Source organism: Adiantum capillus-veneris, chromosome 8 (assembly GCF_014529385.1).
Source record: "Adiantum capillus-veneris isolate H3 chromosome 8, ASM1452938v2, whole genome shotgun sequence".
Classification (NCBI taxonomy): domain Eukaryota; kingdom Viridiplantae; phylum Streptophyta; class Polypodiopsida; order Polypodiales; family Pteridaceae; genus Adiantum; species Adiantum capillus-veneris.
In genome coordinates this window covers 112,850,240-112,868,693 of record NC_140938.1, presented here as the reverse complement: position 1 = coordinate 112,868,693, position 18,454 = coordinate 112,850,240, and the positions used below count along the sequence as shown (strand labels likewise).

Sequence of the window (18,454 nt, the reverse complement as noted above, 5' to 3'; positions counted from 1 at the left end):
GGTCCCACCATGATCACTTTGAAATAAGTGGGTTCACAAGGTGATCACATCTAGATTGGGATTCACACGGGGTTCACTTGGATGTTCACATCAAGTTTACGTGGAGCTGACTTTTATTGTGATCACATAGTGATCTAGGGATTAATCCGCCATCGAATGGTGCAAAACCGATCTCGCCGCCCCGAATCAATAGCAACCGTAGATTCCACCTAACAGAGGGGGTGCCAATTAATCACGAGGTTGGCATTGGGCAATAGCGTGGGTCCTGGGACATTGGAACACGAAAGTGGAGAAGTTCTTTGCGACACGTGGACGTCTTAGAGCAAGCTCAATTCAAATCAATTTTAGATAAATGCTTCAAAAATTAGGCCTTGCCGCCAAGGCTTCAATCTAGAAGCCACCGAGCGTACGTCTTACTCTGCATGAGAAGAAGAGAAGTTGGTCCTGGTAAGAATTCTGCACTCTCACCTATTTCCCCAAATTATATGAGGCTTCCTAACTGCGGTTAAAGCTTTGCACAAACAGCACAGGCAGGCGTGGGAAGGAACTCGTTGCATCAACGCACCTATGGCCGTGCCGACGAAGAAACAATCTAGTCTCATTTGGGTATGGACTTATTTCACTCACCTGAAATTTATGATCAGAAAATAGGCTATGGCCTTGTGAGCTGGAGATGCTACCCTTCATCTTGGTGTTGCAAGAGAATTTGAGACAGTCGCCCTCTTTACACACATGGGCAGTCTTGATTGCTTCGTTCTTTGTATTGGTGGCACTCTCACTTTCCTTCGTCCTCATCTTCGCCCATCTCACTCACTACACCAAGCCTCAGGTATGGCTCCTCTCTCTTTCCTTGCTTTGCCATTTGTTTTAAATTGAATATTTTCTGTCGGTTTAGGTTTTGCATTCCACGGTTTAGTCATGAGCATTCTGTCCCTTCAAGCTAAGACACTCCATGTAGCCTAAGTTCTCTGTGTCTATATGGCCATATTCTCACATTTATGCTTCAAAGGGATGATAGTGGATCTTATGGTGCTTGTTTGTGGTCACGAGGGTGCGTAAACAAGATCATGAGACCACTCTCTTTGAGTGCCCACAAACACATTCTGCGTAATAATTTGTGCAAACGATGTGCAAATAGCGTTTGCTCCATTTTATAGAGCCCTTCACATGCTGTTTCCTTGAGGAAGAGGGATTTTGAAATAATCAGAATTCCCGTTAGATGGCCTTTCTTATCTGGTCTATACCTTTAATCTATGCATCAACTGCATATGTTACGAAAAGATGTGCAAGAGGGTTTGTTTCTGTGCAGGTATTTGCACATGCTTTTTTGTTTTATTTATGCTAACCTATTGCTTGCAACTGCTATTTTGGTATATAGGCCTCAACCACAGCATATGACAATATCAATGATTTCTTTTTGTTCTTTTCTGGTCCTCTTTATATGCTCATTTTCGAGCGAAATGCAAGATGTCAATTACATTTTAGTGATTTCATGTACAACATTACTATAAGTGTGCTATTATCCACCATAGGTGCTTATGTGATTAATTATGCAGTATATAGGAGCATGTGTGAGTATACATGAACCGTTTGTGTTGTGTACATACATACATTAACCAGTTTTTGATCTGGTAGAAATGGCAATGAGTGTATTTTTTGAGCTGATTCTGTGCTGATTCCAACAGGAGCAGAAATGGCTGATTGGAGTGGTTTTTATGGTTCCTGTTTACAGTGTAGAATCGGTAAGAAGTTATACCTTGCAGTCGCTCTGGTGTTGAAAAGTGGCTTTGGTTATCTTTGTCATGGCTTTGCTTTAAGAGGACATTTTCTTTTATGGGTTTCGGTTAAAGAAGTCTTGCCCCTTAAAGGTAATGGTTAAGGGTTCTCAGTCTCTTAAGGAGAAGAAAGCAAATGTAAAGCTACCCCCAATCACTAGTAGTAGAAGTTCCAAGACAAAGGATCTCATGCACATTTGTGAATCATACTTATATTCTATGATTGTAACTTGATGACTACCTTTTAGCCTTCCTTCGTAAGTCTGACTTTTTTGGACTACATAAGTAGTCCGTAGTAAAGGGTTGGATTTTGGGTGCAAATCCAGATTATTGATTAAAGCTTGCGGATTACTGCCACATGGCAAGCTAATGATAAAAAAGTATTTTTTGTAGTTCCTTGTAAGTGGGTGTTGACATTTGTTTACCTCCCTCTTCAAAAAGGGGGATTGGGCATTGGGCCATGCACAATCTTTCCCATCTAATTTCAATTTGTTTTTTCTTAATTTCTCACTCGATGCTTCAAAGTGTTTTTTTATCCATCAATTTTTAATCTTTTGGATTATATTGTAATCTAAATTGTTTATTGTTGCATAATATAATAGTAGTTTAGTTTGACAACAAATGTTTTAAAGCGCTAGTGTCACTTTCTCATTTTCTCTCTCACAAAGAACTCTGTTATAAATATTAAAGCCCTCTCAATAGCTTTATGTAGGCCACAATGAACTTTCACCTTGTTTAGAGAAAGTAGGTGCTCATTTCCTCAACCACACCTCAGAGATTGAGTATTAGCTAGAGTTACCCTTTCAGACAAGGAAAAACTGTTTTATACAGTTTCATTGGTATGCCGGGCTGGACTTTGTCAAGCATTCTGCTAAGTTGTAGGCTGTGCGGCCCTCTATTTAAAGCTTTCAGGGAGGACTTGTCTCCTGCTTCGGGCCACCTCTTGCTTAGATTCACAAGCGTGACTTTGATTGGTCTGAAAATTGAGTTCCAATCTGAACATTGAGCTTTTTTTTTGATTGGTTGGTTGGTTGGTCATTTTTTTGTTTTTTTTGGGGGGGGGGGGGGGGGGGGGGGGGGGGGGGGGGGGGGGGGGGGGGGGGGGAAACGTAAAGAGGCTGATTTTGTTATCTAGAATACCTCAGAATGCCCAAATGATGCCGTTTTGAGGACAAGTAAATATTTAAAATACAAAGCAGGCCCAAAGGCAACATTTGGAAAACCATATACAATTGGCCACATGGGCAGAAACTGAAAACGATATGAACTTAAAAAGGCCAATGGAGACACAGTCTTTGGCATAGCCAAAGACACCACATGCTCCGGAGGTGCCTTATCAAACCTTTCCCTCTTGCATAGCATCAAAAATGATGCGAGCATTTGAGTTCTTTGGACAACGAACCTATTTCTCAATATTTCTATGCTTTGGTTCCACACCAGCAGATTGTCTCCTAATCTACTCTTGTGGTCCAAGTCTCGTTGATTGTATGTCAAATGATTAATAGAGGAGGAAGAAGCCATTGTAAGATCATGGGTACTGGCAATGCTGATCTCCTTCCATTCAACTCCATTGAGTAGAGCTCCTTGGCTCAACCACGGGGACCCCTTGCCATGCATATTGTACATGTGGCTCCTAGCTGGCCTTGCCCTTCTCGAGGGACCTCTCTAGTAGATGAGTGCCGTTTTTTCATAGCTTTTGCTCAAGGGCCATGTGCCTTTTAGTTTTACTCTCTGACTTTTTATCAATTTAAAAAGGTGTCTGACTTAGGAGCCAATGCATTTGGGAGTGGAACTTCTTGGGTCCCTAAGGTGATAGGTTTCATATAATCTTTATCCATTTTAGACTAACCATGGGAGAGTATACCTATAGATTTCATCTTTGATCTTCCCAAGTCTATCACGTGTACATCTGACCCTATGTGCATGTGGACAAGGGTTTTGTGGACAAGCTACTCCTACTTCTAGGGTTTACGACAGTCAAGGAAGTGTTCTAGCACCCTTGTGAGCTTGTACGATTGCCTGTGAGTATAGCCAGTGTATCAGCAAGAGGTTTATTTTTCTTGTTGCCTTCTGTAGGTATGTACTACATATTTTTATTTATTTTATTTTTGCTTGTTTTGCTCGGAACCCTTGAAAAGGTGCAAGTGGACTTTGAATGGCCAGTGTAAAAACGGTTGTAGCAAAACGGGTTTCTCACTTCGAGAATCTAGGTCAGTCAGTTAGGGACTGGTCATGCCAGTAAGCACTAAATTTTGATGAGTATGGAAACCTGTGTGCACCAAAATGGAATCTGGGCCAGTCGGCAAGTCATTGACAACTTTATAAGTTGGAAGGGGTTAGGAAACTGGACAATAAAGGGCAAACTAGACACATGTCAGTAGGAGGGCAATTTGTATGCCAACACACACTCCAGGAAACCTCTCCTGCTTGGGGCGCCCAATATGAGAGTGGAAGTTGCGTTTTTAAGCCCTGTGAGTGGATTTACAGGTTTGAAGCTTTAATGGAAAGCTTGCCTTCTTCCCTTGTTTCATGTAGCGCGATGATTTGCTCTCGTGCATCCAATGCCCCACTAGTTGGGCTTCTCAGATGACCATGGACAGTTTTGTGGGTTTTATGCACGTTTGTTAAGCCAACAACCTTCTAAATAGGAATTGGATTAGCGAATTGCTAATTTCCCACAAGGACGCACAGTTGAAGTGCCCCATTGTGTGCGGGAGCTCTTGAGACATGCCTATATGTGTTTGCTCCGCTTAAAATGATCCAAAATTAGAGCCTGCCGTGTTTATTTGCAGGTTTAGGGTTTCACACCTAAACTGCATGATAACACCAAAAAACCCTTGGGGTGGTTATATAGGGGTTTGGGCATGTGATAGTGACCAAAATAGGAAATTACAGCATGCTGGAATTGACATACAGCTCACGGGAAAGCTTCTAAAATGCAAGGGAATCTGTACTAGACGTGTACTTTTGATCTACAAAGGTTTTGGCGCTGCTATGTTGCCGAGTTGGGTTGAAAACCTGCAATTTCAGCCCTTGACAGGTTTGAACAGCTTGGTGTAAGTGTTTGGGTCGTTTGTTTGCAATTGAATAAAGAAATACCGAAAAGGGTGCCTATAGGGTGTCGGTCTTTGTGTGCGCAGTGACATTCTAGTCGTTGGACGCATGTGTGTTCTTTTTTCTTTTCAGGGCTCTATGTTTTGAAATTTAATAATAAGTGACATATTAGCCTTTTTACTGCAAGTTGTGGGGCTTTTTTGGAGATTGCTCGACTCAACAATAAATCCCTATATAGACAAATCTCTATCTAGGAGATCCTTGTGGTCACCTTAAATCATGAGAACACAATACCAGCAGCATCCTATGGGCAGCCAATCCATCAATTGAGTTAGTACTGCCCTCTATTGTGTACTGGTTGGTTATAGTGTCTGCTAGGTGTAGGCATTGGGGAGTGTTCCCATACAGATCATTTAGTACCCAGCCTAGGCAGTTTAGCACATACGAAGCACCTCTTATTAAGGGTTTTTAAATTTATTAATAAGTGACATATTAGCCTTTTTATTGCAAGTTGTGGGGCTTTTTTGGAGATTGCTCGACTCAACAATAAATCCCTATATAGACAAATCTCTATCTAGGAGATCCTTGTGGTCACCTTAAATTATGAGAACACAATACCAGCAGCATCCTATGGGCAGCCAATCCATCAACATCCCCAAAACCATGGCGTTTTTGCGCAGCATCAGCCTACAACACGAATCAGCCCTGTAGTTCCAAATCAGTCCATCAGAGAGTAGATCAGCCTAGCGTTTTCAGATTTCAGCCCATTTCCATTGTCATCATCAGCACTCTCGACATTGGGAATAATAGATCAGCCCATAGTGTTACAGGCTTGGACACTTCAAGCGAGAGATCAATAGCAACACACGAATAGAAACTGCAGTTTAATTGAATTGAACTTGAATAGAAAGAGAGTACGAGAGTGAACACGGCACAACAGAGTTCCGAGCCAAGATGCACTTGCTCCAAAGACTGACGCCCTTTATTATTGTTCCGCAAAGGGTATAACTCTCGAGGCTCCAACTCTCTCCGAGACTCTACGTCGAGATACTCTTTGAGAAGTGGCCCTTTGGACTTATAATCTTACAAGGGATGCCCAAAAGGAGAGACCCAAACGCTTCAGTTCTAAAAGCAGACGAATCCAAAATCATCTGCAGATTTTGCACCCAAAAGTTGCCCAAAATAGCCAGCGCAAAACTCGGGAATCTGTATAGCTTGACACGTCCGCATGTCAACCTATGTACGGAAATCAGCCCTAGTTGTCTCGCTTTTGAGTTTTAGGTTTTAGGCCCCTCGGGCCGTGCTCCATAAGTTGGTAGGGGTTAGGATAGGCCCCTTTGCCCATCTTCTGGGTTCAGTTCCTCTTGTCCTCTTGGCGAGTTCTTTCTAGTTGGGCATGCCACGTCATCACTTTGTGACATTTCCCCCTCTTGAAAGAATTGTAAACGCCCTCGATTACACCTGCAAAACAGCCAAAGGACAAACTTTCTTCAGTAAACAATGACTCTATGTACCCATGCACTAGACTTCCACAAATCCAACAATTCTACAAAGGCACGAGTCACTGATCAAGTACATTTCTGTCGAGGGTCTTAGATGCAAATCATAATCATTGTATCCTATTTAGCAATCACATTCTGACCACTCTGATCTTTTCACGGATGCATTGATCTACTAAATTGTGTTACTATCATATTCATATTCTTTCTTTCACATTTCAAGCAAATCATGCCCATGACGATTGTCATGTGCACATCTTACCTTATGTGCATGTGGACAAGCTAACTCCTATTTCTAGGGTTTAGAACAACTAGGAAGCATTTTGGCACCCTTGCGAGCTTGTATGCAGGACTTGGATTGCATGTCTAGGCACTTTTAGATTAGTTGCATATCCTCTGATTGCACATGAGCATAGCTAGTCTGCTACACGTAGGCATTGGGAGTGTTCCCATACAGTTGCATTAGTACCCAGCCTAGGTATTTATCTGCATGTGAAGCACCTCTTATAAGTGAGTTTATTAACTCATTAATAAGTGACATTTTTAGGAATCGTGGGATTTTAACTAGCATTGTCTGACCCAGTTTCAATCCCATATATAATTGCCCCTAGGGGTCACTTCTCAAGCATAAGTCAGTGCCCTTGGTACGAGCACCAAGTACCCGCAGTATCTCAGCACCTCTGTCGTTTTTGCACTAGATCATTTGACAACACCCCATCAACACTAGCGTTTTTCAGTTGTTAGTCATAACCTCGCCCGGTTGCAGATTTAGCCATTGGTACCAACGTTTTCAGTTTTTAGCCCAAGACAACAGATCAGCCACCGTTTTCAGATTCAGTTCTCAGATCAGTCATCATTTTTCAGTTTTCAGCCCATCGTTGATGTCGGCCATAGCAAACAACCCATAACCTAGTTGAGATTGCAGATCGTAGTCAAAATCCCTAGATTGCATTTCCGGCCCTTAGCCTCTCAGATCTAAGCGTTAGTAGCAAGTTCCTATCAGGACCATTGTATCAACATTTATGCAATATAATGCAAATACCTCTCTAGCGATAGAGAGGGGGCCCTTGGAGGGAGTTTGGGACCCCATATGGTGTTAGTTCTCTCTCTCTCTCTCTCACACAGATCCTTCACTCACAGTATCATTCTATCTTCTCTCTTTAGTCCATGCACATCTCTCATGAAGTAAAAGGAACTCTCTCATGAAGTAAGAGGAAGCTTGACTACGCATTGAGCACTCATCTTGAGCATTCACCATCAATCACTTCCATTGCACATTACATTGGTATTAGAGCTTTTTGGCAGTGTTCCCTATCTTCATCTCTCTGTCTTAAGGGCAATTAAGCCAGAAAGATCCTTTTTTTTTTTTTTTGTTTGAGATTGCATGTAATCCAAGACCACTTGGACTTGTCGATGTCTGTAATCTGTGTTTTTGAAGAGTGACAGGTATCCCAAAAAAGAAGGGCTTGCCCAGCCTCACTCTTTTTTCTTTTCCACTCATTGAGAGCGGACCTTGCACATTGCGGCAAGCCAATCAACGTGACATGGTCATTGATGCTTTTGAAGCTCTCAAGGTTTGTTAGGTGCAACGGAATGATTGTTTGCGCTTTGCTCAAGATGAGTGCTCCGAGCTGTGCTCAAGGTTCCTTTTAGTTCTTATGGAAGGGAGAGCCTTCCGTTCTTAATGGAAAGTGCTATGATCACAAACAAAGTGAATGGACACTGTGCGTGCAAGTGTATGAGACTGAGAGATAGAGAGAGAAGAGATACGACACCAGAGACATAAAACCCTCTTTCGAAGGCCCCACTATCGTCGGCGAGAGTGGTCTACTTATGATTGCACAAAGTGGTACAATGACGATGCAATGGACTGATGCAACTTGGGACTATGTCGATGACGACGACGGGGACGACGGCGACGACTTTAGGGCTGAAATCTGTGGTCTTCTAACTGCTGAATTTCGGGGCTATTTCGGTGGCTGAAAATGACTGTTTTGGTTGCGTTTTCGAGGGCTGAAAATGGGGGTCTTCTGCATGCATCTAGGGCTGAATCTGCTGCTGTCCAAGAAGGCTGAAAACGCTGACCATTTGCTGCGGAATGGGTTGAAAACCAAAAACGCTGGCAGATCTGGAAACGCTAACAAAACGCTGGGTTGATTGGGAAGCATCAGTGAAAACGCTGGCTGATCTGGTACTGCGGCGACACTGCAACTGAAAACGCCTGAGGGCTTGTTGTGCTCCTTGCTCATCTGCCCAAGAGTGCTAGTCTAGGGTTGCTTATATATTAACTTAGCAAAATTGCCCTACCTACTTTTGTTGGAAAGTCACTTAAAAATAATAAGTGAAAAATGTCAAAAATAGGGAAAATAGACTAAATGCACTGTTAAAAATCCCTTAACTGATTCTAATGAATTCTGATGGGAATTTTGATGCTCATGGTGGTGTGCAACCAACACTGCAACTGAAAACGCCTGAGGGCTTGTTGTGCTCCTTGCTCATCTGCCCAAGAGTGCTAGTCTAGGGTTGCTTATATATTAACTTAGCAAAATTGCCCTACCTACTTTTGTTGGAAAGTCACTTAAAAATAATAAGTGAAAAATGTCAAAAATAGGGAAAATAGACTAAATGCACTGTAAAAATCCCTTAACTGATTCTAATGAATTCTGATGGGAATTTTGATGATCATGGTGTGTGCAACCAGAGGATATGCATCTATACCAAGCGATTGGGCATGCACGGTCTACGAATAGACTCACAAAAGTGCCAGATCACTTCTAATCTAGACTGATTGGACTGGTTGAACCGTGACCATGCTGTATCTTGTCCACGGACACATAGGGTTGGATGTGTTACGTGACAAGGTTGCGGTAACTGAGGTTCCGTGTTTCATCCTTGCCTCTTGGGATGACCCCTTTGAGGTATGGACGGATGCGAGCAACATCGCCATAGGAGCTGTGCTACAACAACATGGCCGTCTAGTTGCATTTCTCTGTAGGAAGTTGAACAGTGTTGAAAAGAATTATTTTGTGTATGATAAGGAACTTCTTTGTGTCATTCATTCTCTCAAGCATTCAAAGCATTGTTTGTAGGGTAGAGAGTTTATTGGGCGAGCAATTTGAAGGTTTGATTGAGTATGCTCCAGGTAAAACTAACCCTGTTGCAGATGTGTTAAGTTGCAAAGGACAGGTTTTGTCTCCAGAGACAAGTTCAGCCGTCTCTATTCGAGGTGTCTCTTATGACAGCATGAAGAACAAGTATGCAGATTCTGAGTTTGGTAAACAATGGTTGCAGGCTCTTGCTTCCCAAGGGCGTAGCAACTATCTCATTCGTGAGGGTCTCTTGTATTTTTACCACTGTTTGTCTGTGTTGTCTCCTCTTAGGCAAGCCATATTGCACGATGCACATGGTATTCACAGGTGGGCACAGAGACATGAATACCACTTTAGAAAAAGGAGAGAGATTCTTTTTTTGGCCTAAAATGCGGAAAGATGTTTCAAATATGTCACACAGTGTTCCATTTGTCAAAAAGTAAAAGCTCCTTGGGGTAAGCAGTAAGGTCTCTTGCTACCGTTGCCTATTCCCGAAGGGCCATTTCCATCGATTTTGTGACTAATCTTCCACCTAGTTTGCATTCAAGGAACACGTAGTGTCTAACCATCGATGATCGTTTTAGCAAGTTTTGCATGTTGATTCCTTGTAAGGCCACAATGACGGCACAAGATGTAGCACGTCTGTTATTAAGCATTGGTATCCCCTTTGTGGTTTGCCAAAGTCGATTGTGCTAGATAGAGATGTCAAGTTCACGTCTAATTTTTGAAAAGCACGTTTAATTATTTTTGGCACTAAGTTGAATTTCTCAATCGCATTTCACCCACAATCCGATGGTCAAATTGAGATCTACAATCAATTGGCGTTCGATGTTTTGAAGTCTCATGTGCATGATCAGCAGTCCCATTGGGAGTAGTATCTCCCTTTAGCGCAAGCAATTTTGGATGACTCATATTCCAGTGCCATTGGTAGAACTCTGTATGAGGCAGCATTTGGTCGTCTGTTTCAGTCTTTGTTGACCCAATCGGTCAGTCAGTTGCCTGATGCCAATGTTGAGAGCCAGTCTTTGGATGAGATTAATGAGAGTGTGAAGCTTCGGCTAAGCAAGGCTCAAGAGTCTTATTCTCGTTAGGTTAACAAGCATCGTCAAGATGTTACTATCAAGGAAGGGGATTGGGTCTATCTTAAGATCATGAAGCAACGTCTCAAGCAAGTAGGAAAGAAGCGTCCAATGTTGTCTTTTTGTATGTATGGTCCTTTTCCGGTCCTTAAAAAGATTAACAAGATTTCTATGGAATTGCAGTTGATTAACTCATGGTCAATGCACAATGTTTTTCGTGTTTCTTGGCTGAAGTTGTTTCAGGGAGACCCACCAAAGGACATTTTTGAAGTAGACAAACCGGAGATCATTGATGAAGCAGAAGTCATGGAATTGGAGCAGATTTTTCTGCATCGGTTTCGCCATAGATCCAAGAAGCAAGCACTACAATACCTTTTGAAGTTCAAAGATCAAGGAACCCACGAGGCAGTTTGGGTTGATTTTCTTGAGTTGTTGGTGGACTACAAAGAAGCTGGTTGATTTTTTTTATGAGAGCTTAGGAAAATTGTTTGACTCCGGTTTTATTATTGGTTTCAATAATTGGTGATTTACTCTCGTGTGGAGTTGTGAGAACTACAGTCTTGGTATTATCCGAACCTCGGAACGATGTAGACGGGATGTCTGGGGAATGTTTCATTGCATGCTTGAAAACCTCGAATCGAAGCAGATGGGATGTCTGGGGAGTGTTTCGTTGTACATTGGAAAACCTCCGAACGATGTAGACTGGGTGTCTGGGGAGCATTTGGTTGTATGCTTGAAACCTCCAAGCGATGCAGGCTGCGATGTGGGGAGCTTTTGGTTGTATTAGTTCTCAGAGCTTATGGCTTGGATCTTTTAAGGTTATTTGAGGGGGGAGTGATGAGGTAGTCTTTGAGTAGCTTCATACTGTAGACCGTCTGTCGCGGGGGAGTGCTTAGCGGCGTTGTTGGTTGTGTCTTGTAACATGATATGTGAGCATTTGTGTTGTATTGTGATGTGCCAACCACTGAAAATATTTCTAATTGGTTGACATTGCCCGGGTATGCAATTTTAGTGCATTGAGACACTTGTTCAAGATCAACACAGTCTGGATGTGATGGCTAATTTTGCTACGCCAAAATATCGAGTGCTCATGAAAAATATACTCCTTATTGAGATTTCTCTGGGAAGCCAACGACCCAGGATATTAAGATCTCTGATCCTAAATGAGAAAAATGATTGTCCCTCGGAAATTTTTGAGCTAATTTGAGTTGTTTTTTGCAGATATACTGTAATCGTGGACTACTCTTTTTCCAAGAAGGGGGGCTGTCACAAACTGCTGACTTGTCAAGCCATTGAAGAACAAAGCCAACTTGCAGATCCCGGCCAAGGGGCCTAAATCACAGTAGCAATAGAAGAAGCAGGAGTTCTCACCAATTTACTCATCCTCGTCGAGTGGGGGCAAATTATTGAAGAGAGTTCTACCAACTAGACGATGGTCCCAAGGGACACAAGGCATTAAAATAAAGCTGGACACTCACAATAGACCCTGCGTAAATAATTGATGACGTAGCAGCTGTACGTACGCCCGAATTTCACACCGATTGATGACGTGGCAGACTGTACGGACTTCCATAGTTCGTGTTGAAGCATGCTGACGTGGTAGGTGTACGGACTTCCGTAATTTGTGATGGCAGCTTTTCAATGCAAGCTTCTGAACCAAAAGTTATTGAGTTTGAATGCTTTTCATGTAAATTGCTTATAGTGGGCCAAGGGCCTTTAAATATGTGCCATGGGCTCATTCTTGGGTAGGCTCTCGCGTGGAGGTGCTGAGGATGGAGTACTGGTGTTGTACAGAGTTCAAGCAATATAAAGAAATATTTGAAAGGGGTGCAAGGGTTTGGGGCAAGTGCTCTCTTGGGATGGAACTCTGCCACTCCTCGTCTCGTGCGTGATACACTCTCTCTTTCAGTTCAGTTGTTATTTGAAGTACTAAAAGTTGCTCAGTCTGTTCTTTTCCATTGGCACGTGGTGCCCATCCCGTTAGAGTGGCATTCATCTTCCGATACTTAGCCATGAGTACACTTTTTTGATTGTCTCATTGTCCTTCGACATGTGCTTTCTTGTGTGCTCTCTCTACTATATATATTTTTTAGAGAAAGGGGGGCCATGATAACGCCCAAAATACATCAAAATTAAATTTGATGACATCCATTTTACCATAAGACGTAATAAACATTGGATCTTCTCGGGAATTGGTTTGTTGATGATATGTGTAGCCTCGGCATGTGCCTCGGTCTCCCATCTACAAGCCTCGGCTTTGGTTGTCAATCGCCGTTTCTCACACTCACTTGCCACATCCACACGGTCTTGTCATCGAGCCTTCTCTTGTTGTATCATCATGTCCATCATCATCTACTTCATGGAATCCATAGGACTAGGTGATGCCATTGGGGGTGTGACTGAAGAACTTGGTGGGGAAGTTGGAGGACTCATTGATGTATCCATTGGAGGAGGGTGCTCGCCTTCGTGATGTTTGGAGTATTCCATACGGCTACGAGTCTTGACCATGCAAGAATTCCTTCCCTTCTAAATTGTTCTCTTTTTCGGATGCTCAAGTAACACGGTCCCATGCGCAATGGTAGGCTTGTACTTCCAAGAGTGAGAGAAGTGTCCCGAAACATTGCAAAACACAACTTCAAAACACAAAAGAGAGAGAGAACATTCTAGGGGAATTAAAGGATTAATGCGAAAACAATCTCAATGTTAGATGCAACGGAACTAAGAGAATAGGTAGCATTGGGCAATTACACTTTCTAATCTTGTGTCCTTTCCTTCCATTATTGATGGCTCCTTTTAGTTATTTTTGAGAGAGAGAAAGATGAGGTAGAGATGTATATGAATGAAATGAAATGTTACATTGAACCAAAAGGCCAAAATGACCTCTGAGACTAAAAGTTACATCCCAATAGAATTTGATACTCTGCCTAGAAAGCTATGAAAATAGAAAATGAATAGAAAATCTAAAATCTAGGTCTGTCATACATTGATGGGTAGGTGGGAGGGGTAACAGAGTAAACATGTTGAACAACGTAGGGGAGATGAGAGTTAGATGAATGTGAGAAATGAAATGAAATGCTATATTAATGTCTTCAAAAGGCCAAAAGGACCTATGAGACCAAAGGTTACATCCATGTGTGACTCTAGTACAGTGTTAGGGGAACATAAAGATAAAAATAAATGAGGATATCTAGAGAGAGAGAGAGAGAGAGAGAGAGAGAGAGAGAGAGAGAGAGAGAGAGAGAGAGAGAGAGAGAGATAGTTCTATTATCGTCCTGGGAGGTCAAATATGACCTATGGGACCAAATGAACATGTCACGTGGTGTGAGTGGAGTTCATAAGTGACTCTCGATGCTCAAAAATGGCTGAAATGAGCGTCGCAATAGAGAGTCCACATCGTGGTTGGGAGAGGAAGGTATGTAGGGAGAGCTCATGGTTGAATATATGGGGAAAAGAGGACCTAATGTGGTCAAAAGCTGAGCACTCAAGTAGTGTGTGGTACTCACTCTCTCGCACTTGACGAGGGCATAAGGTGCAAAGTCGATGACACTCCTCGCCAGTGCCCCAACGTCCTGTCTCGCAGCGTAGAGAATGGGAGCTAAGACGAATGGAGGCAATGGTGCGGATCGCACTCAACGGGATGGGCTCAAGGATGTAGGAATGGGTTCGGTTACCTCGTTCCGAGAAGAAGAGAGATTTGTAGTTTGGGGCAACGTGTGTGGTGTAATGGCTGAAGCGAGAACCTCCGGATTTCTCCCAAGCCATGATACATTGGCGTTGTAAGAAGGCCTCATTAACTTGGGAGTCGATCGACGCATCCTTGACCAAGTGACATGCATCCCATCTTCCAAACCATTTCTTGATATCAAGCATCCACCCCGAACTTAGTATTTTGCTCTTGCATGTCTTTTGAACCTTTTGACTTGCTTCATATGCGATTCTAGGAAGTCGATGCAAAGGGCTACATTGTGTCTTACGCATGTACTCCACAACCCTTTCCATGCCCAAGACCTCAATGGGAAGCGATCCGGACTCAAGAAGAGCGAGCATGTAGGGTGTTTGTGTCTTGACTTGGAGAAAGTTGGTGAGAAAACGTTTTTGGACATTCTCAAACTCTTTCCAAGTAGACTTCCCGAGAAGAAGAGAGAGAGAGAGAGAGAGAGAGAGAGAGAGAGAGAGAGAGAGAGAGAGAGAGAGAGAGAAATGAAATGAAATGAAATGTTATATTAACGTCTTCAAAAGGCCAAAGTGACCTATGAGACCAGGAAGTTACAATGCGGTGTATCTGATATCAAGTCAGATTAACAAAATAAATTAAACTAGGGATAACAAGATATAAATACTGCGGAATCCTAAACTAAGCGGATAGGTGTGAAAGGCGAAGGGCGTGAATCGTGTGAACTGAGCTATACAATGTGTAGACAATTTGGGAGGGAAGTAGAAATCTATCTGCATAGAGATCCATCTTCATCTGCACTCTGGACGACGAAAAAGTATGGCTCGAATCCTTTGCTGTAGCCTCCTTCGAAACTGTGTAGCTCCTCTTCTCCATCTGGGTCGTCTAGATCTCCCTAGCTCCAATGCACGGTCTATTAGAATGCCAGTAGTGCGGGTAGACCTCTCTACTGTTGGTTGCTCCTCTGTTTGTTCTTCTGGGTGTACAGTATCTAGTGTAAAGAAATCTGTGATCTGTCTCTGGGGTTGTCTCTCTTCATCTCTCCTCAATAAAGTTTCTCTATGCTTGTGTAGCTCAAGTAGATATAGCCCAAGACATCTCTGATCCTCATAACTCATGACCCTAGATAGTGGCCCGAAACCTTCTCTGAATAGACAATGAAAACGACCTCGTATCTCATAGTACACTGTGCAATGACATATGTAGTGTACCTCTGTCTCTGGCTCTAGATGGCATAAGCGGCATACCCTGCTATCTGCTGGTGTCCCTCTGAATCTGCTAGTCTCAATCTCGAGCTGATGTGAGGACGTGTGTATCTGGCCAATGGCACATCGGACACCATGAGAAAGATGCCTATCCATATAGCTAGGTCGAATCACAAACCCATCCTCCGTGAGGTGGAGAAAATGCTCTCTATAGAAAGCCGTCTTTGTGCCCAACTCCTGTATCGGCTCTATCCATGTCCTCCTCGTGTCCAGCTGAATCAGATCCTGACGAATGAGTCTATTAATCTCTACCCGCGTCAAAGACCTCAAGGGTGCTTGTAGAGAGTATTGAAAAGGAGGCAACTTGGCCATGGTGAAACCATGTGTCTGAAACCATGATGCCATCTGTGCATACCAGCATGATGTATCCCCATTAAGAGCTAATTGTCTGGAGGACTCTAGAGCCACCCTGGCATATCTGTCTCTGGTAGTATCCCACAGACTGTGAACAAAGGAGATTGATCTAGTAAGTGCCTCAATCACCATAGGGGGAGTAGCTAATTCCGCTCAAATGATATCATGCGGTACGGAAGCCTTGGCTCTAATCAGTCGAGAGATCATAGATACCAGGGGCTTCTCCATACGCCTCCAACCCTCCTTGCCTACAGAAGGTCCCCAAACCTGCACCCCATATAACATAGTAGAGGCAACCAGAGTATCAAAGAGCCATAACTTTGTACTGGGTTCGTGGAACTGAACTTGCGAACACATCCTCTCCATTCCTCCCAGAGCTGCACCAGCTCTGGTTAGTCTAGTCTCTGCCGCTCTTTTCAAGGAAAATCTCGGCCCAGTAAAGACTACCCCCAGGTAAGTGTATGCATCTGTATACTCCACAGTCTCTTGACCATACTTGAAAGTAGGCACTGATCTCCTGACCCATTGTGGTGTGGTGTTAAACACCATAACCTTGGTTTTACCTAGGTTTACACACAATCCACTATCCTGTGCAAAACTGCGTAGTGCATCCAACTGTCGTTGCATACCTTTTGGTGAATCAGATATCAACACAATATCATCAGCATAAAGCAACAATGGGATCCACGTCCCTGCCAGCTGTGCACCTTTGTCTCCCTCTCTGTCGATGTAATCAGACACCTCATCAACATACATACCAAATAGCGTAGGAGACAATGGGCAGCCCTGTTTCACTCCAATAGTAGAGTGAATTAAATCAGATACCCCTTCCGGAGTGCGTACATGTCCCATCACTGATCTGTACAAAGCCATAATCCCCCAAATCACCTCTATGGGCACCCCCATCTCTTGTAATTTGCGCATCAATCGAGCTCTTGGTACCATGTCAAATGCTTTACGAAAATCCACAAAGCTACAATAGATCCGTCTCCCATGTGCTCTGCCCTCCTCAATGATGGCCCTGAGTGTCAGAATATGATCAAGAGTGGAGAAACCCCTCCTGAAGCCAGCTTGACCCTTCGCTCGTACACCCTCGCCCTCTGCCCAATTACTCAAGTGTTGCTCCAGGATAGATGCATACAACCGTGCCAATGTGTGTCCAACCATAATAGTGCGGTAGTTCCCAGGCTCTGTAGGGTCACCAGCCTTGAAGATAGGCACAATATTAGACAGCCTCCAAGTCTCAGGTAATCCCTCACACATGGCACGATTGAACAACACTGCGAGAACCTCCATCAGCATATCCCTGGCATGTATAAAGTGCTCCGCTACTAGACCGTCATGATCATATGCCTTCCCGGTCTTCATCCTGTCGATGGCCCTTTGTACCATCTCAGGTGTAAAGAAAGTGCTTGTAGCTGGGCAAGGCTTGGTAGGGTCTGGAAGGGGTTCCTGTCCAGGAACCGTATATAATGATGTCGCATATTGGCCCCACACCTCAGGTGAAGTAATCACTGGGGGAGGGGAGTGTTCATGGAAGAGTCGCCATGCCTCTCCTGAGTCCCTACTCAAGAACATCTGATACAAGTCTCGCTCCATCTGAGCTATGTAAGCTCGCTTCTTCCGTCGCATAAGGCGTCGGAAAGCAATCCGAGACTGTCTGTAAGTGATGAATCCTAAAAGAAGATCCTTCTGAAGCTGGGCTCTCATCTCTCTGCACTCCTCATCATACTAACTATTCTGGGGCATGCTCCCAGAATGTCGTCTCTTGCCCGGCTGAGTGTGTGGGTACGCCACTGATGCAGCCCCATGCAGTGTCTCAGTCAATAGAGTGGTGCACTCCTCCACTGAGAGGCATGTACCATTTGTGCCAGCTGTGCCTTCCAATAGACGGTCCCAGATCTCCTCTGAATAAACGAAATCAGTCTCTGGTGTGAATGTATAGCGGGTGTGTGACCTGCCTCCTGATGTCTGGGTTGTACTATACTGAAATTTAATGGATAGTGTCAAGAGAGCATGATCTACTACTATGTCCATTGGCCTGGCTCCCACTGTGAAATCCTGAATGCAGGGGACAAAGATCGGTTGTGTCATAACATAATCCACTGTACTGGCCCCATGTCTATGTGGAAAGCATGTGAAACCGGCTGCGAGAGAGAGAGAGAGAGAGAGAGAGAGAGAGAGAGAGAGAGAGAGAGAGAGAGAGAGAGAGAGAATCTATTAACGTCCTGTGGAGGCCAAAGCTGACTTATAGGACAAAACCGATACATCTTTGGTTACATTCCACTTCGGGTATCATAAAAGGAAAATGAGTGCATGTGCAAAACATAACCTCATTGCCCTCATGACTCATGAGAGCTAGGTTTACAATGGTAAGAAATCACCGTGTGCATACTGTGTCTACATCTATGGAAGACCTAAGTCCATGTCTTTGTGGGAATGGATGGATTCTTGAAGTCTCGGATAACCTCCTCTATACACTGCCCATTTTCCTTGCTTCCTTGCTTCTCTGACTTTAGCCAACTCTTTGGCTCTATTTTTGAGTTGAAGGGGTGTCAATTCATATGAGATCCATACCGATGTACCTTGCAATGATTTAGTCTGCTTCATTACCTTGATCTTCTCATGTAGGTTGTAGTAGCAAACCTTTGCTTGCTTCCCTTTAA

The 18,454-nt window shown here is 43.5% G+C and overlaps 1 protein-coding gene across 2 annotated transcripts in view; it reads left to right on the top strand.

The window, feature by feature from the left end:
* The first annotated feature begins 292 nt into the window (after positions 1-292).
* LOC147452786 (organic solute transporter ostalpha protein (DUF300)) overlaps positions 293-18,454 on the top strand; it is a 166,651-nt gene continuing 148,489 nt past the window's right edge. The window contains exons 1-4 of one of the 2 annotated variants that reach the window (XM_086518370.1): positions 408-447; positions 526-573; positions 645-829; positions 1,686-1,742. In XM_086518370.1, the coding sequence (XP_086374496.1) occupies positions 423-447; positions 526-573; positions 645-829; positions 1,686-1,742 (315 nt within the window). In that variant the 5' untranslated portion in view covers positions 408-422. Of the gene's footprint in view, positions 448-525; positions 830-1,685; positions 1,743-18,454 lie in introns of both variants that reach the window. The other variant, XM_086518369.1, reaches the window with a different exon arrangement.